General features: G+C 48.1%; 1 protein-coding gene across 1 annotated transcript; it reads right to left on the reverse strand.

The window, feature by feature from the left end:
* Positions 1-16,527: 16,527 nt before the first annotated feature.
* Positions 16,528-23,934, reverse strand: EIF3F (eukaryotic translation initiation factor 3 subunit F). Its single transcript, XM_067750044.1, has 8 exons — positions 23,530-23,934; positions 20,244-20,314; positions 19,926-20,005; positions 19,355-19,492; positions 17,930-18,021; positions 17,372-17,508; positions 17,131-17,244; positions 16,528-16,761 (listed from the first exon to the last, which is right to left on the reverse strand). Exons 1-8 carry the CDS (start codon positions 23,909-23,911, stop codon positions 16,684-16,686), a joined length of 1,092 nt encoding a protein of 363 aa, XP_067606145.1. The 5' UTR covers positions 23,912-23,934; the 3' UTR covers positions 16,528-16,683.
* Positions 23,935-24,028: the final 94 nt, after the last annotated feature.

A 24,028-nucleotide genomic window follows, 5' to 3' on the forward strand; every position in this document is an offset into this window, starting at 1 on the left:
CAAATGGGCACAATGGCAGGAACATCTTCACAAGAGCACCCCGTCAACCCTGCTCTGAGTCCTCAGGGCTTTCTGTAAATGAAAGAAAGGGGTGGGGATAGAGATCTAAGAAGTCCACACAAATTGACAGGTAATTTTTCTTAGCATCCCCGACTCCACTGTCTAAGGAAGGAACAGGACTTTACATCTCCCCAGGTAAGTAATCCCACACTTGAGAGCTCTGGTTCTCATTGAATGCGGGAGAAGCCTGCTGTGGGCTTCTTGGAAGCCTGAGCAAGGGGCCAGGCAGGGCTGGCTGTGAAAAGACAGGGTCAGTGTCAATGTTCAACTTTGAAGCTCCAAAACAAGTAAACAAACCAACAACAGCAACAAGAAAAATGCTCTTTAAATTTCTGGTAGTGATTGTAAGAGCAACTGCAAGAGGTGACTATGCAATGAAAAGGTGTGTGGAGTGTCAGGAGCTCAGGGTCTGGTATTCAAAAGAAAAGGGTTGGGGAAAATATCTGTCTATATACTTTGTTGTTCTTGTTGTGCTTTTTGTTTTTTGTTTTAGTCTCACTAGAAAAAGCAGTGACAGAAACTATGTATAAACCCCAATTTGGCTCCAGCTTTGTTGGAGGCCAGGACACCAAATGCCATATCAGGCAACCCTGAACTTGTGAACGATCAGTAATCATGTGACTCTGGGTGTTCCCGTCGCCTCTAACTTGCATACAACCTCCAGAGTGCGAAGGAGGCACCTTGTTTGGATTTATTATTAACATCTGAATGTTCACTTTCAAACATAGACAAACACTCTAGGCAGAACTTGGAGGAAAAATCAGTTTTGTGCTTTGTAGGTTAAAATTCTGCCAGGTATATTTATAATCGCATGACTCAATGTTGCAATATTTATAATTGTGTGTGCTCTTACATTAATGCATCAATGATTGAGAATTTTCAAAAGTTAAATCTGGAAATAGATGGGCAGTTAGTTTGAATATTAAGAGCGAGTTAGCTAGATAACTTTAGAAAGAACATTACATTCTTTCTGAGCCACAAATATTTATAGTGATGTAAATAATCCAAGGCGGAATAATAGAGAGAGCTGGGGACACAGAAACCCAGTGAAATTCGTGGAAAGCCTAGTGCATAGGAAACAGATACCCTGCTCCCAGCATTCATTGCCAGAGGTGGGAACATCAACAATGGCTGATTCAAGACTAATGGTCTTGAAGCCTCCTGGAGTTTCTTTTCCTTAATATGGTGCCAGAAAATGCCATGGAAAGTTCTGGGCTTCCTGTAAGGGAAATGAAGGGCTAACAGGGCTGGTAGACCCAAATGGGCTTAAATGTTTGGGTACGGAGGATGCGGAGTACATGGGACAGACGACCAGAGAGGTTACAATGGGATGGCAAACATGAACGAAGTCGGCAGGCGTGGCAACGAGAACCAGATGAGACAAGTTAGTTCTTACAGAGATGATCATGGATCAGACACCTTCCTTCCCCTAGAAGATAGGATGATACAGAAACCCCTCTCTCTCAGGAGTTTAGGAAAGAAAGGCGATGGAGAATAACAGGGATCCCCAAGACCACCCCCAGGTTTGATGACTTGCTAAGAGAACTCACAGGGTTCATTATACAGTTGTTACTCATTGCTATCATTTATTATAGGGAAAGGATACTACGTCAGTGTCCAAAAGACCACCCTTAGGCTCAATGATTCACTAGGACTTGGCAGGGCTCAGAGAAGCTCTTATTCTCCTAGTTATGGTCTATTACAGATAGAGGATTCAGGTTAAAATCAGCCAGGAGAAAAGGCTTTGGGGCAGAGCAAGAGAAATCACATGCAAGCTTCCAGTGACTCCTCCCTGTGGAGTCACGTGAGAACACATGCGATTCTCCCAGCAACAATGTTGCCAACGAGGGAATCGCACCCAAGCCTTGGTGTCCAAGGTTTATGATGGAGGGTTAAGTCATACTGATGCGCCACGCCTGTATGACTGACCTCAGCTACCACGACAATTTCCCTGCCTCCCCAGAGCAGAAAGAGTTCACTACATAAATCATTTTCTTAGGATAAACTTATCTGGTCAGACTGGTGCAGCATGGCCCAAAGCCTCTTATCAGCCAGCATATTCTAAGGGGCCAGAGGTTATCTCCAAGAAGCCAGGCTAAGGACCAGTCCTGAAGACAAACCTGTCTTTGGAATGTGTAAGGTTTGAGCAACCCAGGCCTGCTAAGTTAGTCCTTTCCTGCCCAGATGCAAAACAAAATCAGCAGAGAAAAAAGACACACGGGATGAAGCCTGGAGGAAACCAGGCATGAGCTTCCCCAGGGTCCTCTCGCAGTGGAGTCACACAGGACAGGCTAAATGCCCCAGCAACAAGTTGTGACATCTGTGAAATGCAATGCCCAGGGGCTTTATTGGGGGCTGGTTGCTTAGGTACCCTTTGCCTAGCACATACCAAAAGTTGGAATCCCCAAAGAAAGCATAAACCATATTTTTTATAAACAGATTAGGCAGTGAGCCATTCTTATCAGGAAATGGGGGGAACCCTCCTGAAATTCGAATTCCCAGGTGCTAGCCAAGGGCCAAGCGTGCAAGCACACCTTCTCAGACCTGCTACGTTTACTCTTTTCTGTGTAGGAGGAGAATCCTGAATTGACTATTCACCGAAGCAAGATAGAGCAACTTCCCCAAGAGCCTGAGTCTACCCTGAATCGGCAAGATTAAATTTTTTCATTGGTAGAAATGAGTATTAAAGGGCTGTTTGTAAGAGGAAAAGAGAAGGAAATTGTATTTTTCTTACCTGAGCTTTATTACTATGGCATTTGTATTCAAATACATAATTACAAATTGTATTAAAAAGCTATGATAAAGTAGCGAATGCTCTGAGAATGTAAGTGCAGGAAGGTGGGATTCGGGGAATTGGTCTAGTCTGATGGAATGCAAAAGGGCTTTCCTGAGGAAGTAACATTTGAGCTGGGATCTGAATGATTAACATAAGTTAATTAGGTAACGTTGGGGATGAGAACATTTCGGGCACAGAGCCCAGCGTGAGTAAAGGCCCTGAAGTGGAAAGAAATATTGTTAAGTTTAAGAAAAAGAAAGGGGCTTCCCTGGTGGTGCAGTGGTTGGGAGTCCGCCTGCTGATGCAGGGGACACGGGTTCGTGCCCCGGTCCGGGAGGATCCCATGAGCCTGTGCTCCGCAACGGGAGAGGCCACAACAGTGAGAGGCCCGCGTACCGCAAAAAAAAAAAAAAAAAAAAAGGGTAACACTGGACCTGGAATCCATGGCCCAAGGTTGGTGGTGGAGGGAAATACAGCTGATGTAGAGGTCTGGAGGCAAGTGATGCAGACCCTTGAAAGCCACGAAGATTCTGGTCTATATCCTAGACCAGAAGTCTAGGATGGGAAGTCATTGAAGGATTTTAAGCAAGGTGGCAACTTGCTCTGATTTGCCAGACCTTGGGGTGGGCACTGAGAATGTGACATGGACTCCACTTTGACTGGCTCACAGGTCACTGGCCTCTGGCCTCTCCCTTGGGTTCAGACCAGCCAACTAGTTTACCTTATTGGCCCTGGACATTGAGACGACTTGCCCCCATTAGAACTCACATCAACAAAGTAATATCATACCTTTAAAACAGCCCCTCTCACAGTTTGCAGAAGGCTTCTCTGGATACTGCCTTCAGAGCTGGGTGACGGGTTAACAGATATTTGGTCCTGTCAAAGACATCCGTGAGAGATTTGGTCCACACCAAATGGTCCTTGATATTTTGTCATATTTGGTGCTGTCCAAAATGTCCATGGAGACTTTCAGTCCACGCCAAAAGGTCCTTGATATTTGGTCCTGTCCAAAACCATTTGGCAGGGACGAAATATGCTCAAGGATGTTTTTGTTTTTTGTTTTTTGTGCGGTGCGCGGGCCTCTCACTGCTGTGGCCTCTCCCGTTGCGGAGCACAGGCTCCGGACGCGCAGGCTCAGCGGCCATGGCGCACGGGCCCAGCCGCTCCGCGGCATGTGGGATCTTCCCAGACCGGGGCACGAACCCGTGTCCCCTGCATCGGCAGGCAGACTCTCAACCACTGCGCCACCAGGGAAGCCCAACTCATGGATGTTTTTGACAGGACCCAATGTCCTGCAAAGGGGCTAAGAGTCCCAGCTTGAGTTAGATGTTGGTTGTAACTCAGCAACATCAATGACATTGGCTGCTCCTGCTAAAAAGATTCCATTGACTGAATTTCAGACTGAAATGTGATTTCCAGTGATGTTTGGAATGGGCCCAAGGGGAGTGCAGTGGAGGTGGGAACCTGTGCATTCCCCTGAGGAAACGCTGATATGCAAAGATCCCTGTGTGCATCACTGCCTTGGAGGGCAGGTGGGGTTGTAGGACAGGCGCTCTTGGCTCAGAAGTGGCCAATGGAGGCACACTAGTAGCTTTGGTCAGCGCAGGGCACTGTGCCTGGTCCCACCGCAGTTGAAGGTGCTGGCTTCTGGGCCAAGACCTTAGCAAACTCTACTTACCTGGGCAGAGAACCCCAGAATCCTAGCCCTCTTCAGCACTGGTGGTATCAGCTACTGTTAAAAGTGTGTATCACTTAACCCTCTTCCTTTGGTAACATATGCTTTAGGTTGCAGAACTTCAGAAAGTACCTTCTGGCCTGGGCGTAGGAACCCTGAGCTCAAACCTTGCCTTTGCTTCCAAATCTCCCTGAGGCCTTGTGTAGGTTTCTTCCTCCCCAGATGTGAGTGATACTTGGGTTGCTATGACAATAAGTGCTCTTGGAGTCAAGCCCTCTGCAGCAAATGCTGGTGGTGCCTTGTGCTCCCTCCCCAGACCCACCTGATTTCAGTACAGCTGTGGTGGAGAGTTCCTGTGCGTATTACCAGCATCCCACCTAAAGAACCTGCCACAGTGTTTCTGCTTTTCTGGCTCAGGAATTTCTCTGAAGGAAACACAGTGCATGGACAGCCACAGGTGCTGCCTGGAAGTATAAGAGAGTTATCCCAAGGCAAACACCCAGCTAATGGAGAACTGGTGGTTGGCCTTTCTACATGGCTCTTCATGGAGTCCTTGCAAGAGTACACCTTGGGTGCTACAGAGGTAACTAGCTCCTGTGCTCCACAACAGTGAGAGGCCCGCATACCGCAAAACAACAACAACAACAAAAAGAAACTGTTATTTTTTTGTAGCTTCAGGGCCAAGATTCCTGAAAACCAAACCCAAATCCAGAGACTAATCCCCTGGGTAGTTGAGAGTATAATGCAAACTATATTCTCAACCACTCAGAGTCTCGTTAAAGAGATTGGGGTTGGGGAGGACCTGAAAACTGGGATGAGGACACGTGAGCAGATTTTGATGAAGGTGGGGGCCTTGAACACCTAAATTATGCTGAGGCTCCGTTGCTGGTAGAAAGAGCTCTTCCTCTCCTGATCTGAATATGTTTGTGTATATATTAAGCGATTTTTTCCTTCACTTCTCCCATTCCCTTACCATCTAATACGAGACGTGTAAATAGTAATCTAATTTCAGGATTTAAGTTACATGATATCAAAAGGGGCATGTGACTCAGCTAGAAGGGATATCACTCGAAGATAGACAAAGGTCTCTGTCCTCTTTTGGAGAGTGTGTTCTCCTCTGCTTGAACCCTGTCTGATACACAGCTGTAGGCCCATGGAGAGCAAATGTGGGAGCAGAACTTGAGGCTGCTGGGCTGGGACTGGGGTGGGGAGAATTTACTGACCTGGGAGCACTCTCCTGTGATTCGGGATTGAATGATCAGGCAAGGGCAACGGGAGCTGGTCTGACACATTTGCTGCGATCACTCCCTAAAGCTTGGATATGGTGATGGCCCTGCAGTGAGGTGTGTAGAGGACAACATTGGTGCTTTGCTCCGATCCTTTTGGGTCCCTTTTTCCTATTCCTCTGTGTGTCCTGCCCACCTTTCACTTTCACCGACAGCTTTTAGGTACACTTGCTTCTAAAATCCAACTCCTGCACCTCTTCCTCAGAGGACTGCCTTCATACTATGAAGCTACGCAAAGAGCCGTAGGTACCTAGGAATTTACTTCCACCCTGGGTGGCCCTCGCCTAACACCTTTTAGGTGCAGGGGTATGAAAGTGCAGCATCCTTGCCTTGGGCAGGTGCAACACGGAGGTGTAACTTGTGCTCCGGGGCCTCCCTGTGGTCTCTGAGATCACATTCTCGCTTTACTTCCGTGTCCTCCTGCACCCACTCCTTTCCCTGTCTCCTGCAGAGGCATCTCAGCAGCGTGCTGGAGCTGACCAGAACCAGAAGCCAATTGTTAGCATCTCTTCTCAACTCCATGTTCAGAAAGGTCCTGTTGGTAGCTTTAAATTGGCCATGGTGGGAGCATTCACCACGGAGTGTTCATGGAAATGGGCAAACGCTACAAATCAAGGCTTTCTTTCCAAAGAGCCCGTTGTTAATCATTTACCATCACACCACTAGGGCACTTCCTTAACAAATCACTTGTACGTAAGTATTCACTTCAGAGTCTGGCTCTGGAGAACCCACCCTGAGAAAGGAACTACGTTGGCAGTTACTAAGTGTCGGGGGGCTCGGGGAGGTAGGTACGTTGGAATGGATTTATTACATGAGACCAGACAACCCACTATCTCTTTTTAGTTCTAAAAGCAAGAAAGGCATCTTCAGCAGGTTCAAGCTGAGGTCCCAGCTGCCCTGACTCTTGAGTTCTATGACCTGAAAGTCCAACAGTGCCAGAGGCCGCTGTGTTAGATGGGAACACTGTGTGGATGGAGTCTGTGGGAAGTTCCAAAAGGAGACCTTTCAGGTTTGAGAGCTAAGCCACGCCTTCTGCAGCACAGAGCTACTCGTTTGAAAAAGCAGCTCATGGTGTGCCACCAGGCCCAAGTACAGCCTGCAAAGACCTGAAAATGGGACATCAAGACACTGTACGACTAGAAATGCCCACTGCAGTCTGGGCCACCAGTCATAAGTTGGCCTAGTCATGAACTGGGTGATTATGTTCGCTAGTTCACCAGTCTTGAAAGGATGCTTCATTGTATGATGACAATGGTACTTTTAGGTCAGGCTCAGAGGGCACAAGTAAGCTGCACGGAAAGGTGGCTTAGACTCCATGTCATATACCCCTGTTGCACCAACCTTCTCCCTCAGCTCACGTTCACGCATGTGGGGGGTTCCCGACCACGACAGCTGTAGGAGGAAAAAATCTGAACCTGGCATATGGATGGGTTGGCTTGACACAATGGTACAAACCAAAACTGAATTGCAGCCATACCGCACACCCACTTGGGACAAGTGCTAAAAGTGAGTGGGTGGTGAGGGAAACCCTCCTCGTGGGCAGTACACTTGGCCATCAACTTTGCATGTAGGGAGGCGTGGTCTGAGGTGAGAATATACATGGACTTCTGAGCAGTGGAGAATAACTCAATTGGTTGGTCAGAGGCCTGGATGAAGGAAGATTGGAATACTGGAGAAGGAAGTCTGGGGGAAAGGCGAGTGGATGGACTAATAGTAGAGGCGTCAGATTGGGCAGATCTTTGTCTCCAGTCACTGCTCATCAGAAAGCAACTGCTGCTGAAGAGGAGGCCCTCAACAACCAGGTACACAGAATGACGTGTTTGGTGGCTACCAGTTGGTTTCTATCCTCAACCAAGGAAGTGCTTGGGCCCACGAACAGAGTGGGAAGGTGGCAGAGATGGAAGCTGTGCATAGGCCCAATGACAGGGATTCCTCTCACCAAGGCTGATTTATTGATACCTACTGCTGCTACTGAACACTCGTCACAGAGGCTGGATCTCATTATGGTGTCATTCCTTGAGGAGACTACCCCAGCACTTGGCAAGTTGATTGCATCAGACTTCTTCTCCTTACTGGAACTGAAAGCTTTTCTGAATATGGATTTATCTTCCATGCTGTAGCATTTCTCCAGTGACTTATAGAATGTCTCATTATCAACCTGGGATCCTGTAGAGTGAAATCTCAGCTGAAGAGTGTGTATCATGGTAAAGCACTGTGACAACGGTTCTGTAAAACAAGGGGTCTTACCATATACTTCGTTACCCGGAAGCAGAGGGTAGAAAGTGGGAATGCCCTCTTAAAGGGTCAGCCAGGGAGCCAGCTTTAGGATGACACCCTGTGGATTAGGACACTGTCCTCCAGGGTGCAGTATATGCATTAAACTATCAGCCGATACACAGCGCTATGTCCCCGGTAGTTAGAATACACAGGGCCAAGAAGCCAAGGGGTGAAGTGGAACTGACCCCTTTCATCATCACCCCGGGGACCTCCCTGCAGAAACTGTTTGCCATGTCTGCGACTGGCTCTGTTATATTAGAGGACCTGACCCTGTGGGGGACATCTTCCACTGGTTAACATGGGAAGCTTTCCATTTTGGGCTCCTCGTGCCAGTGGGCCATGAGGCAAAAAGAGAGTTGTCATATTGGAGAGAGCAATCATCCCTGACTGTCCAGAAGAGATAAGGATACTCTGCATAATGGGGTCAGGCAGGATTCACCTGACACCTGGGTGCTGGAGTGGCTCTTGGTGCTTTCAGGCCTGGTGATGACAGTGACTAGGCAATCACAGCCAACAAAGCCTGATGACGGCAAAGAAGCCAAGGGTTCAGACCCTCAGGACACGCAATCCAGACCAGTACTGGCTGCCGGGTTTTGGGAAGGAGATGATGAATATTAATAGTGGCTTAGGAGCAACCACAGCAGGGGAATTATATTCCACTGACTCTCCTGTTGAAAGTTTTTTTCTTTTTTTTTAAACACAGCTTGCAACTGACCACTGCCTTTAAGAGTCAATGACAGAGTGGACTTATTGTGGGTCATGAGCAGATCTGAGTGATACAAAGGGTGTACCTTCACAGACACTTTTTGTTCCCTGTGCCATAGCCCATAACCTCCCCGACTTCAGCACAGCTGTGGTGGACAGCTCCTCGCACAGCGTTCACAGCCCACTGCAAGCTCTCCTTATCAGCTAGCGAAGTACGCTCAGCCGACCTGTAGATGCAGCCTGTAAGCATGAGGAAGTTAACCTCCTAAGAAATTCTTCAACCAACGGGAGAACTGGTTAAATGTCCCAGCCTTCAAGTCTTTCAGCGGGAGAATTCTCAGGGGTGCTTTACACAGCTCCTTAGAGAAGATTCTCAGTGGAATGGAAACGACCAGCTTAATACCATAGATTGTATGGCAGGCTTTCCTCCCTTCCTTGTCTCCATTCACTTCTGCTTCTTGGAGCATATTATGGGCTGGTTGTGTCCCTCCCAAAAGATATGTTGAAATCCTAAGCCCTGGTATCTGGAAACGTGACCTTATTTGGCAATAGGATTCTGAAGATGTAAACAAATTAAGATGAGGTCAATAGGGCGAGCCCTAATCCAATATGACTGGTGTCCTTACAAGAGGGATGTCTGGAAACAGACCACGAGGAGAATGCCAGATGACACCAGGGGCAGAGACTGAAGTGCTGCAGCTGCCAACCAAGGAACAGCTGGGGCTACCAGAAGCTGGGAAAGGCAAGGAAGGGTCCTCCTCCAGAGGCTTCAGAGAGAGCACGGCCCACAAACCCCTTGATTTCAGACTTCCAGCCTCCAGAACTGTGAGAGAGTAAGTTTCTGTGGTCATGAGACACCAAGTTTGTGGTACTTTTTTATGACAACCCTAGGAATCTAATACAGATTGCCTTCCCCAACAACTACCTTCCCCACGAGTCCTCGTCACATGCTTTACTTTCAGGGGACCCACACTATGTATGTCCCCTCTCCAGCTGCATTTTGGGGTTTCTCAGCTAACCCTTACCTCGATCCATCTCTTGCACCCCAATCAGCCAAGTAGTCTTACCTGGGACTGTTGGGACGTGATCCTGCCTTGTACCATTCTCTTTCTTCCAAGCTCCAGAGTTTGGTGAGGGTCCCTCACTCACCTGCCCAAAACTCTAGTAACATACAGAGAGGCCAGGCTCTTTCATAGGGTGCCCAGGACTATATATGAGCTTTGGTACCACTCCTTCCCTGGCTGGAGAGCCCCAGAAACTTCATTTTGGTGGTCAGGGCCCGGGTTTCTCCTGGAAAGTGGAAGCTCCAGGACTTTTGTATAGAGGGGCTTGTAGATTACAATCTGATTGGAGGGAGAGTGGGCCCTAGAAGATTTACTTAAAACTGTGTTTCCAAACCATGTTTTGAAAAGAAGTATGCTTATTTGGAGTGATATTGGGGTGGGCATAGAGTAAGATACTTGGGTGTCATCACCCTATGGCTCAAAGGTGACCAAGAGAAGAATCTCCAGCAGCTTTGGTCACTTACCGTGTACCCATCTAGCCTCTCCAAAGCAGAAGTTGCTTTTTCCTTACCAGGCCCTTGGAAAACTACTCAGAAAAAGGAATGTAAACTGGCAACCAACAGACTTTAAGTAGCACAAGGGCGCCCTCTGGTGGCCATGACTCAGAAAGCCTCAGACAGAGAGCAGTGCTCTCAGGGAACAAAGTGGCAGAGGGACCAACATAGTGGGACATGGAGACCATTATAAGACTGATGGCCATCATCATGAGACAAAGACATAAACACAGGACTGGCAACCCGAATAAGGTAGAAGATAGACCAGGAAGGATCAGACAGACCACCATGGAACAAACGGACTTAATCACAGCCTAGATCATCACCAAACGCAACTGTTTTCCCTTCTGGGAGACGTCACTGGGGAAAAGGGGGACATCTGAAATTTCGCTAACCCTGTTAGAGCTTGCACTACTGAAAGTGCATGTATTCCTAGACATTACAGTAAGTGTAAGAGCAACTCAGTTCCAGCAGTTGGGCCCTGTTTGAACGTTCCTGGAAATGCTGACCATGGCTAGCACGTGGGAGAAATGCTAATTTCATCTATGCTTGGAACCTGACGTCACAGTCATACGCTGTGCCAAGCAAACTTGCAGTAAGAAAGGGCTCCTTGATTCTTCAAGGAGGCCTGAGTGAGACCTGCTGTGGAGTAGAGCCTGGCCATTGCTGGAAATTCTGTGGGTGCTGGAAGGTGAAAGGGTCTCTCTGCCTAGAACGAGCTGAGCAGAAACAAGCAAGACGCCAATCCCCTGCTGAAGCCCTTGCCTCAGACTCCCTGCCTCAGGGGGTAGGACGGCTCAGTTTACCTGTTCCATCCTTCTTGACCAGAGCAAGAATCCAGTTAAGACCCCACACCTGCTGCCTTCAAGAGTCCACCAGTGGCTGTGGGCCATGTTCTTCACGGGATCCAGAGCTTCCTGGTCTTGCCAGAGACCTCTCCGTATCGGCCTCCCAGCACTCTCCTGGCCCACCAGGGACAAAGCTCTAAAGTAATTCTCTCTCTTGGGACTCCAGCAGAGCCCAAGGCCTCTCTTGCAGCCAAGGAGCCCACAGGCTCAAGAGAGCAGATAGGCTGGAGTTAGGAACAGGGAACCGTGTCCAGATTTCCACGTCCCTAGACTCTCCCGTGCTCTCCAAGGCTACTTTGATTGAGTTCATTTTTACTGGGACTCTGGTTTGGGCTGATGGAGGAGAGTTTTATGGTGATTATGGACCCATGGAGGGCAGAGGGGGATCATATTGTCTCTGGTCCCCTCAGCTTCCCACTCCCTCCCTCCACAGTGGAGAGAGGGCAAGAGGAAGCTGGGATTTACTCTCACAAAGGTGTCCTTCACATGCAGAGGTTGGATGGCACTGTGTGGGCTTCCCAGGTGACAATGTGTGCACAAAGTAGGGGACACAGATCATCCCAAAGAAATGGAAAGCCAGACATTCATGTCTGCACGCAGCTGTTCACCATGAAATGATGTTAGCACAAGACCGGAAACAACCCACAAGTCCAACACTAAAAAATTGTTTAGAGCTTGTCCATGTAATAGAAATTTATGAAACTATTCAAAATAAGGGTTTTGAAGGCTTAATGGCATGGATAATGAGTACTTTATACTGTTTATTTAAAAAATTATTTTATGAAATTTAGTTGAAATTTCAAAATACATAATCAACCCAAGGTTCAGAGAACTTGTGAGACACGCCAGACGACTTCTGGGGAGGATCTGAGGAAGCAGGTGACCCCACAGAGAAGGCAGGGCAACAGAAACTCTGTCGTGGCTGTTATCACAACTCAATTTTTACCTCTAGGCTGCTGCATCCTTGGAAACACAACTCCCTATAGACAGGCCATTGTAAAATTGAGTAATATTTTGATCTTCACCCCACTTTCTTCAAAGCTCTTCCTGTTTTGTGTCCAGTCAATTCCCAATGTCTTTCAAGCCTGAATTCCCTCTCTAGCTCGCAGGCAGATTTAAGCATGCCCTCTACTGTGCCTCCCCAAGAATTGTTCCTATTTCTTTTACAGCAATTATTCCATTTTGTCACAATTGTTTATTTTTGTGCGTCTCCACTCCAAGACTGAAACCCATAGGGGGCAGAGAGCACAGTTCATCTACTTCTGTATCCCCAGCGTCCTACACTAGGTCTGGCGTACACTAAATATTTGCAGAATAAATGAGTTAAACAAATGACCTGTCTGGCGTGCTCCTTCCCTCCAGGCCCTCTCCAAAGGCTCCCGGTGCCCCTGATGAACTTACTATGCCCAGAGTGTCTCGTGCTAATTATTCTACAAGCCATCCATTCATGTATTCACATCACATACATTTACTGAGAACCTAATCTGTATATGGGTTGCTCTGGGATCTAACAGCCAAAAGAACAGACAGTCCTTGCTCTCAGAGAGCTTGTGTTCTTACAGAGGATAGACAAGTCCAAAATGGTGAGACAGATGCTAAGTAGGAGGAAGTTGTGGGATCGTGGTACAGGAGCACCTTCCAATAGGAGTCAGCATCCAGACTAACCCTGAAGGAGTAGTAGTACTAAGCCAGCTAAAGGGGCTGTGTTCTAGGCAGAGGGCAGAGCAAAGGCAGCCCAGGCTGAGTGTACGGGGCAGAGCTGGAGAGGCAGGCGAGGCCACGATGAGCCTACAGGTTGTGGTAGATGTCTGACTTCACCCTGGCAATAAGACACCCCTGAACTTCACCTGAGGCGTGTGCTGGTCGGATTTACAAGAGCAGTGCGCCTGCTGTGAGAAGGGGTGGAAGAGGGGGAATAGGGAACCTGTTTTCCTCTACTCCACGCTGACTACTCACATCAAACACTTCTGTGACCAGATATGCAGCTGATTTCCTCACACCAAGCAATGCCGATACCAGCTGAGCGTCCTCTGGTCTAACTCAGTTCTGACATCATCTACCTGGAGACAGCGCCAGGTCCTAGGGCTAAAGACTCAGTCCCACAAGACTGCTCCCCACCCCCGCCCCCCCATTAAGATTCCAGTCACAAGTCCAGGTTGGCACCAGTGCTTCTCATCCACCGGCTATAAACGCGAGGCTCCCACAACGCCCTCCTCGGTTTAACTAATTTGCCGGAGCAGCTCACAGAACTCAGGAAAAGTCTACTTACCATTTCTGCTTTGTTCCAAAGGATATTAAAGGGTATGACTGAACAGCGGATGAAGAGGCACACAGGGCGAGGTCTGCAAGGGTCCCAGGCACAAGAGCAACTGTCCCTGTGGAGTTTGGGGCACGCTATCTTCCTGGCACGTGTCTTGCTCCTGGACACATTCTTGTTCACCGACCCAGCTCTCCAAACTTTGTCCTTTTGGGCTTTTAATGGAGGCCCCATCACACAGGCACAATTGATTAAACCTGTGGTCACTGTGATGCAACCTTCAGCCCCTCTCCCCACCCTGGGCGCCAATCACATGGTCGGTTCACATGGCAACCAGCCCCCATCCTGCGGTTATCTAGGAGCTTTCCAAAAATCACGTCATTAACATAAACTCAGGTGTGGTTGAAAGAGGCTGGTTAGGAATAACAAGAGTCTCTTGACATCTTTGTATGTCTTATCACTTACGAAATTCCAAAGAGTTTAAGAGCTGCATGCCAGGAACCTAGGAACGTGGATGAAAATATGTATTTCTTATTATATCACAGAGGGCAAGAGTGATGGCAGAGTTGTGGTGAATTGGTTGAGGCATGATGGGGGGAGGGGGAATCAAGGATTCATCCAAGGTTTCTGGCTTTGACAACTGGGGACATGGTTGCATCATCACCTGAGAAAGTGATTTGTGGGTGAGGAAGAGACAATCAATTCAATATGAAAAGTGCGGAATTTAAGATGCTTCTGAGACATCCAGGTGAGAGATACGGTGTTCATTTAACTAGTCTGGAATCAGGAAACCAGTTCTGAATTGGGGCCGGAGCTGGAGCCTGGGCATCTTTATCAGTCCCAGGCTTCCCTGAGCTCCTCCAGGCAGAGGACCCAGGCCAGAACCCTGGGGTATGGAACGGTTGTGGGGAGAGGTGTCAGAGGAGGGGGGACCAGTTAGTTACCAGATGTCATGCCCAGACACACCCTGCAGTGTTCTCAGCACAGGCACAACCACATACAAAGAGAACGTGTGAACACACATTTCACAGGAAAGACAAACTTGTGCACATATAAGCAAAGGCTGGGGGGAAAAGCCAGCATCCTTTTAGGCACAGAGGAGCGTCTCTGACTTATGAACACCTCCACAGACAGGAGTGGGCAACGATGAAGTGACACTGGTGACACTGAGCCTTTGCACACCCTATTTTCTGTGCATAGAATGCCTTATTTTCCTCTCTCTTCTTTTTCGGTCTCTTTTTCATTCTTCAAGTCCAGCTTAGATTTCATTCCCTAACTGGAAGCTTTCCATGACCTACCTTGTGATTCCCAAGGTGATGGTCTCTTTACTTGTCTGTCCCTCCCATAGATTCTAAGCAGGCACCAGGACCTTTTGCTTAGCACACTGGTTAGCATTTGGTTAAATATTAACATAAGCAAACAGGTAACTTGAATTCTTCAGCCTTTCCTCAAAAGATCTGGTGCGGTCCCACAGTTTACCAAATAAGTCACAATTATTTATTTGCATTAAAAACTTCATTTGGTAAACGACCCCTGTAACCTTAACTCTGGACACACCTCTCTGCATCCTCAGCTCCCACCACTCTTGAGTAGCCAGGGTTTCCATACACCACTACCCTCTCAATCACCTTTATCAGAAACCAGGCAACATCCTAGACTCGTCCCATCCCTCACCATCCAGGTGTCAACCAGACTCCAAGTCCCCCTGAATCCAAGTCTCCGTCACCATCCCCACTGCCCCTGCCTTAGTCTGGGCGCTCATCACCTCTCAACAATCACGGCGACTCTCTGTCTCCCCGCCTTCTGTTTTTCTCCCTTTCCCTCCTTCCTCTATACGAGGGCTTTCCCCCACGACTTCCAGGATAAAAATCCAACCTCCGCAGGCTGACAGCCTTACGGTCTGGCTCCTGCATACGTCTCCTTGGATTCTGAACAGGTTAAGCTTTTTAACATCTACTTCCTCTGTGCCGATCACCATTTCCTGGTTTAAAAACAAAAAACACCAGCTCGGATATCACGTCCTAGGTAGACGCTCTCTGACAGAGCTGGTCCACCCTTATATATTCCTGTTATGTTGCATTTTTGCTTTATTAATTTCATCGGGCCGCTAAACTGTGAAGCAGAGGGTGGCACGTGAAAAAAAATCCAGACCTGGATTCATATCCTGTTTCATCACTTACTAATTGTGTCGCCTCAAGCAACGTACTCAACTCCTCTGAACCCTAGCTCCTTTTGCAATATAAAGATAATTAAAACTGCCCCCAAACATAGGAAGAGCTCAAAAAATGTTAGACCCAGCACTGACTTTCTGTTTTTCAACTGATTATTCACTTTTCTGTTTCCCCTACCAAAATGGAGGGAAACAACCTACAGATCTTAATCCTACCTCCCTGGACCACACGGCAAACAGCTCTGTCCTATGATTCAGGCGCTTTAAAACACTGACCACACCCTTTACTTTTTCAGTTCAGGTTAAGTACCCAAGTCTCTCAATGATTCTCCCTCCATGGATTCTCATCTTCAGTTCCTGTGGAAACCACATGACCCATCAAGAAATGGTTCACAGTACTGTCAGTGGACACCTTTCCAGGTTGAAAATCAAAGGAAAAAATTTGGTAAAGCACAGTTATCCTCACCACAGAGAAGGCTGTCTTTCCACCAGCGCACACGCATGGGTCTCAGGGCAGAGGTCTGTATCCACTCCTTCCCTTCTCTCCCACCCCTCTCCCTTCACTAGCACACCTCCAGGTACTTCAAACGGCACAAAGCAACTCTTTATACTGCCATCCATTTAAGATGCTATGGAAGAAAAGTGGTAAAAATCATTTTGGGGGGAGATAGTTTGCTCTGAACGTAGGCAAAAGAGTGGGGAGCAAGTGCCCCTGTACCAGCAGGTTGCTGAGAAGGCTATCTGGTCTCAGGTCAGAAGCAGCTGAAGCAGCTCGGGCTGTGGGTGCGACTACTGAAGACGAGTGAGGCCACACACACAACCAACTTCCACCGGGGTACTCACTTCCTGGTTTCCGTGTGAGCTCCAGAACTGTCTTCTCCCTTCCACCCAGAGGTAAACTCACATAATATGGAATTCATTTACAAAAGGTAGGCTATGTTTATTTACAGTCACAAGCAGTTGACTGACTCAGTGTGACTCAAACCACAAAGAAACCATTTCTCCTTCACTCCATTCTGAGTCCCAGGGTTGGCTGGGGCCCAGCCTGGTAGAGGGCTGCTTGCGGACCATTCACAGGTTCACAAGTTTCTCATTGAGGGCGATCTGTGACTGCGTGAGATTGGCCAGGTACGTCACCATCAGCAGGTCCTGGAAGAGAAGGAATCAGGATGAGTGAGGGGCTGGGTAAGGAGTGAGCAGAGAGGCTGGTCTTGGCCAGCTGTACGATGGACACTGGGTGAGGACAGTCCTGGGAAACGAGAGCTGGGAGAGGCTGAGCAAGAGTGGAAGGTGGAAGGCAGGAAGGAAATGCCCGAGAACACTTTCTCATCTCCACTGATACACCCGAGCCACAGGAAGCAAGGAAACAGCAGGAGGGGCATCTCCGAGCACCTGTGCTCTTCCCCCGAGCCTGGACTCCTCTACCCCTTCCAGGTCACCTTTCCCAACCCCCTCCACAGGTGTACGGCTGAGGTGGGGGAAGGCACAGGCTCCCAGAAGCCCAGGGATGGCACTCACGTTGATGTTGCTGTTGAGCATGGTCTCGAAGTCCTCAGGAACTATTTTGGGTACTTGGTTAACCAGACTCATCAAGAAGCGGCCCACGGTATTGTCAGCTGACACCTTTCCAGACTGAGCACCAAAGAGTCAACGAGGAACAGTTAATTCCACCACCGAGACCGTCACTTCACCAGCACATCCCCAGCCATCTCAGAGTGGAGATCATGCCCTCCTCCTTCCTTTTCCCTCCGCTGCTCACCAGCACGTCCTCCGCATACTGCAACACTGTGCTGAGGGCATCCTGGATGCGGGCCGATGCCCCTCCCACTTGCTGCAAGTCACTGGAGAGGCCGATTACCCGGTTGGGGCTAAAACAGGTCTTCATGATCAGGTCAACTGTGGGAGTGGGTTGGGGGTAGAAGTGACACAGAGAATTCAGTCATCCCATCAGGAAAGAGATCTCTAACCACCTCCCTTTGGACTGAGTCAGCTTCCCCAAACCCCCCTGCCCTGCCCTTACTAGCTTTTCTTTCTCTGGAGAGAGTTCAACTCCGACATCCAGTACGCTAATCACTGGTTCTGGTCTCGTATGAATGGCCGTGTAGCCTCTGGTGCTGATGACTTCCCACCTCTAACAACTTCACAAATAATTCCTTGAGTCCCATTTCTACAGAAGAATGACTTCTAGTCGTCACAAACCTTACATCAACCGTTCCTCTTAACACACCCAAGGCCCTCCATCCTTGTTACAGAACAGAAACCCCCTCCCCTGAAAAATGCCCAAGACCTACAAAGCGGGTATGGGCAAGTCACTCACCTCCAATGCGTTCAGTGTCATAATATGCGTATTTCACTGTCAGAGGGGTGAACATCACCCCCATGGTCCTCCCAGGAACACCCATTAAAGTGCTGGGGAGAGAAAAGCCAAGGTTAACAGATGGACTTGGGAGGGGGTTTCCTGTCTAGTTCAGGCTGGGAAAGCAGTCATACCAAGAGTATGGCTTCCACGGCTCTGAAAGAAGAGAGCTGGGCCACTTGAAGCCCAGAGCGCTAAAGGGAACAAGTCACTTTCTTCCCTTAGCTCATTCCACACACCAAACCCTTGGCCTGAGAGGAGGGACTCAGCTTCTGGACCGGGCCTGGACCCTTTATAGAGAGTTACTTCACACACTGAAATCTCAGTGTTGAGGACAGGACACTGGATTTCCCTGTGGAACTAGTTGCCTAGACATCCTTCCTCACAGAAAGAAGTGACAGGACAGGTCTTCTCTGGGACCGAGCTCCTCATCAGTACTGAAAAAAAAAAAGTCGACTCTGGCCCATCAAGGTCAGACTGGGTGCTGTAAGTAATCTTAGCAAAGGTGACTGCCTTTACTGCGTCAACTATACTTTCACTGCATCTTGAGGAGTCTGAAATACCTGGAAAGGCTAAGGAATCAGGCAACAGCTAGAGGTTCGTGGTACACCAACTGGCCCATGAGGACTTGACATCCACCATCTTTGTCCTACCACATAATAGGTAACTGGTCACTTCAGTGTCACACACATAAATGGCACAAAGTTAAAGTAAGAGATGTGCTAACAAAGGGCTTCATTCTAAGCAGAAAATAAAATCCTTCCAACGCCTACAGCCGCCCCTTCTTCGGCATGCCTCTAGAGCCTTTCCCAATATCTCCCATCAACCAGCATTCTAGCTGCTTAATGTGCCAACAGGGTAATGTTACTGTCATCCAAACTGTACTCTATCCCCAGTTAATAGACATGTTCAAAACAAGGACAGCCATTCTTTAATCTGTACCGCCCTGTGTCCTATGCACAGTTTTAGTGATAACGACAAACTGAAGGGCAACTCAGAAAATCAGTGAATGTGGAGAAGAAATCATGGCCAGAACACTGTGTGAGGATCGGCTATAGGAGTTGTGTAACAGTTAACTTCTAGAAAAGATGACAGGAAAAATGAGCTTGCTCAAATACCTAAAGGGCTGCCCTTTGAAGTTGGTTATGAGCAATGAGCAGGAATCTGGGTAGGCAAGGATCAGTGAGTGGAAATTTCAGGGACAGACTTTGTTTCGGAATAAAACCTCTCCAGTGATAACTCCTGAAAAGTGAGGAAGGGGCTTCCTTAGGCAGCGAGCTGCACACTGAAGGATGACACCTGCGGGGGGTGGAGGCGGGGGTGGCACCCAGGCACAGTATGAACGAGGTAGCTTTTCATGCCCTTGTTGCCCAAGACTCCGGTCACCTGACGTAGGCCTTAATGCTCATGCGGCCGTTCTGCAGACTCGTGTCCACTGTGAGGTGAATGGGGTTGGGGGCTTCCCGGCTGTAGTACTCATGGATCAGCACGGAGTGCTCTGTGATGTCATGGCCCGTAGCATACCTGGAAATGGAACACAGTTGTGGACTCATGTCTACGTGCGACATCAATACCAAACAGGATGGTGGCATGCGTGTCTCTAGGTACCCAACACCCCTAGTCGGGGTGTAGTTATACCCCCAGGGACAACACATGCCAAAAAAATACACACACTGAAAATTGTATCAAATCAAATAAGGGCTGCCTTAGAGCTCTTGAAAATTCTAAGTCACCAGCTAGGCAAAAAAGACTTGCTCAGTAAAAGCTGCAGTCCAAAATAAGTATTCTTGGCCTCACAGGACCAGAACCGCCAGCAAAACACACCGAACTCATAGCTCCTTGAGATAATACACTTTCAATACTCTGTCTCCAAAAGAGGGTGTACGATACCTAGTCAGGTGACAAAAGATGTTGGCACTCAACCACCGAGACTTTCCATCCCCTCGTCCCAACTTACCAGCCCAGGATGAGCTCATTTGGAGAGACTTTCTTGTGCAATTCATACATGTTCTTAGCAAATTCCATGTCAACAGCCACCTGAGAAGGAAGGCAGGAACGGAAGCTAAGAAGCCAAGAGTCCACAGCAAATGGATAAACAGGACAAGAGGCCACTCCCAACAGACAGAAGAGGCCCGGGAAATGTGTACAAATGGAACGAAGCTCTTTAACTGCAGCTCCAGTTATGAGCACAACACACTGTGGCGCAGGAAGGGCCTCACAGAGTCCAGCCAATGAGTAGCTACAGACCGCACGGGGGTCTCGAAGTCCCACTCACCTCATCTTCTGACTCATTGTGCGGCACTGAAAAGCAGTTGGTGACTTCCACTGAGTGCTTGTCCACGGTTCCTGTGAGAGAGTATTGTCCATGTGTTATAAAACCTTGGGCTCCCAGCTGTCCCAAATGCTTTCAAGAGGTCTCCTCAAAGTCAGGGAAACAAAAACCCAAACTGGGCTCATAAGCTCCAAGTTCAGCCATGAGCACCAATGGAACCAGGATTTTCCAGAGAAATGAAGCTCTGGAGCAATCTCCAACTCTCTTCTTTAACTATCAGCAAACAGGGTCTGTTCTTACTTCGCAAGGTCTCCTTTTGCCTGTCCGTCACTTCCTGCTACCAGCCCTACTCCAGATCTTCACTCTGTGACCTTCATTTTTCAGCCTCCAGACTTTCTCCTTAATATAATTTCATCTGCAGAGCTCCCTGGAAGATTCTAATCACGTCTACAGAGACCACTCATACAGCAGCCTATCCTGAGAGCTCAATCTTAGGGAGCTTCCCCTGTACCTCCCTTCAGCCATGGTCCCACAGTCATAACCTTAACCCTACCATCAACCAGAAACCTTCTCCCTGTGAACCTTAAACATCATACCACAAACTTTTCTTCTTCTAGTTCTGATGATACTTTTACTCCAGCTACATTTGTTTCTTGTCCTCACTAAGACTGCTGGTCCCTTGACCTCTCCATTTTTTTTCTCATCTACTGGCACTGCCCACCCAGGCTTCAAGTGCTTCCCTCTCCACCACAGACCACAATGTTGCCTATACCCATCAGCGTCTGTTTAATTCCACTTCACTATGGTTTCTGCCCCCTTAGCTGAAACTATGCCCCCAAACCAAATGGATACATACTTCTTTTTCTTAATTGAAGTAGTTGATTTACAATGTTACATGTGTACAGAAAAGTGATTCAGTTATGTATGTATACACACACACACACACATTCTTTTTCAGATCCTTTTCCATTTTGTTATTACAAGATATTGAGGACTTCCCTGCTGGCACAGTGGTTAAGAATCTGCCTGCCAATGCAGGGGACATGGGTTCGAGCCCTGGTCCAGGAAGATCCCACATGCTGCAGAGCAACTAAGCCCGTGTGCCACAACTAGTGAGCCTGCGCTCTAGAGCCCAAGAGACACAGCTACTGAAGCCCTCGCGTCTAGAGCCGATGCTCCGTAACAAGAGAAGCCACTGCAATGAGAAGCCCACACACCGCAACGAAGAGTAGCCCCCGCTCGCCACAACTAGAGAAAGCACACGCGCAGCAACGAAGACCCGATGCAGCCATAAATAAACAAATAAATAAGTAAATAAATTTAAAAAAAAGATATTGAGTACAGTTCCCTGTGCTATACAGCAAGCCCTTGTTCTTCATTTTATATACAGGAGTGTGGATACATACTCTTTATCCTATTTGACCTCTTGTCAGCAGACTTGACCACTTCAAGCATCTGAAATAGTTAAGTCTTCTATATTTGCATGCCACCATAACACCCTTCTACTAGAGCATTTATCACATTATATTCTAATTATTTGCCTATAAGAGTATATCTTCATCTTGAATTTAAGGTTAAGAGTAGAGCTTGTTTGATCAAACTTTGAATTCTAAGTACCTAATAGTTTTATGGTACATAAAAGGCACCACTGATTTCATTTAACCAAATGGAATATGTCTCGTGAATTGATTTCTAACTGAAAATGTCTAAGTTCCTAGCAAGCAGAATCTATGCTTCATTCTTCAGTAAGCAGTGCCTCTGTAACACCTAGCCTTGTACCATGACTCCATTCTGAAAGAGGATCTGAAAAATCTAGATTACAGTTGTTCAAACTAGGGTCACTAATATTGGGGGGCACTTAGCACAAACCTAGGGTGGAAAATTGTTTATTTCGTTAAACAGCTCTAGTGAGTTTGGAAAATTTGACAGTGCAGCTGAAAGAGCAAGCTAGTATTTATCGAGTGCCAAGTCAGTGACGCAAGCACCATTTACTACAGAAGCTCAAAGCAGGGCAGTCACAGAATGATGGCATGCTTTGGAAGGTTAAGAATAGGCGTGAGGGTGGGGATATGGGATGAAGGACTGAGAGTGAAAACTCTTCCTGGGAACCTGGAAGACGAGTGAAACTTAAAGGATAAAATAAGGGAGAACAGGCAAAGAGAATACAAAGGCTTGATCTGAGCCAACTATGGCAATGCCTGAAAGACAGTGGACCAACTGAGGTTTCTGTAAAATGCTACACTCTCGAAGATAAAGAGGGGGACAACGTGTGTCCGTGTCAGGAGGGTGCCTGATGTGGTGGAAGATGGCAACCAACAGCTGTTTTGTACCTAGTCTGTGCCAGCACAGTTAGACGCCTTCTGTGATAATTTAGTGCTCACAGACTAAATCTAAAGTAGGCCCTGAAGGAAACAGACTTAGCTAATAACGTGCTGGAGTCTGCCGACAACTATCATCCTCTTCGCAATACACCAATTGTCTTCTACGATGGAAACTATTACACGTTCAAGGGTAAGAAAAAGAAACGATACATGCGACGAAATTGGATTCACAAGTGTCCAAATTCTGTGACCAAGATGGAGTGCAAATTAATCTGATGGGACCAGCAGTCCCCAGAGAAAGGGATATATTGTCAGAAATCCCTCTTTACGGCTTCTCAATTTTACTGTAACATGAAATATCAATTTCCTAAATTTGGAACATGGGCAGGGAAAAGGTTATTCCTCCATGTGCACGTTAATACAAATAATAGATAATACAACTGTCTGTGTCCAAATGGAGAATCAGAGACTGCACTGGGGGAACGGGGTCCATATCTCACTGGGGATTAATATTAGGGAGACTGAGGAACAGAGGCTCAGGCTTAGACGTTTAGGAAAGCAGATTATTGAAACCTTAAATGGGTTCCTGCCAAACCGGTCTACTTGGTGAGAGGGATATCTTTTTACAGGTGTCCCCACTCCAATGCCAAGTGGTTAGGAAAAACTTCTCTTTTAACACCTGGAAAATAAAGACATTTACCAGTAGATAAGGGGGGAAAACGTGGTCACTGGGCTTAGGGAGTCAAAGGTTTTTGACGTCCTAGTCAGAGTTTGAATTCATTTTTCGTAGACTGGAACTAGTTATACTTGACGTGAAATGCTACTGGGAAGATTAAAGATAAAAAGTAAGTCACTTGGCACACACTATTTATTCAATAAATAACTACAATGGGGGTGGGAAGTGAGGGGAACAAGATAAACGAGAGGTGGGAAGTAGAAGAGAACGTCAATTTTCTCTGACCACTCACCCAGCAGGGTCCCGATGACTCGGGCAGCGCCCTCGTTGCGTCGCTCGTAGCTGTCCACGATGGAGGCCAAAATGACCGGGTGCAGCCGGACCACGCGGCCGCCAGGGAAGGGGCCTGGGAGAGCCGGGCCAGGCAGCGACTGTGCCGGGGCCTGCGCTGGGGCCGGCGCTGAGGCCGGGGTCTGGCCCGGAGCTGCGGTCGTAGCCGCTGCTGCCGCCGGGTCTGAGGATGAGGCTGGAGCCGGCGTTGGAGCTGGAACCGGCGCTGGAGCCGGCGCTGAGGTTGAGGCTGGGGATGGAGCCGAGGCCGGGTCTGAGGCCGCAGCCGGGGTTTCGGTTGGGGTGGCGGGAGGCGTGCTCGGCGGTACCGCCGGTGTGGCCATCTTGTCGAGAAGGAAGGAGCCGGGCGCGGAAGGGAGTGAGTTGACAAAGATTAGGAGCACGATAGGCTGAACCTGCACCACGTGAAGTAGATCTTTGTGCTTATTGGCTTCTGATGA

The sequence above is a fragment of the Pseudorca crassidens genome, chromosome 9, assembly GCF_039906515.1.
Source record: "Pseudorca crassidens isolate mPseCra1 chromosome 9, mPseCra1.hap1, whole genome shotgun sequence".
NCBI lineage: Eukaryota > Metazoa > Chordata > Mammalia > Artiodactyla > Delphinidae > Pseudorca > Pseudorca crassidens.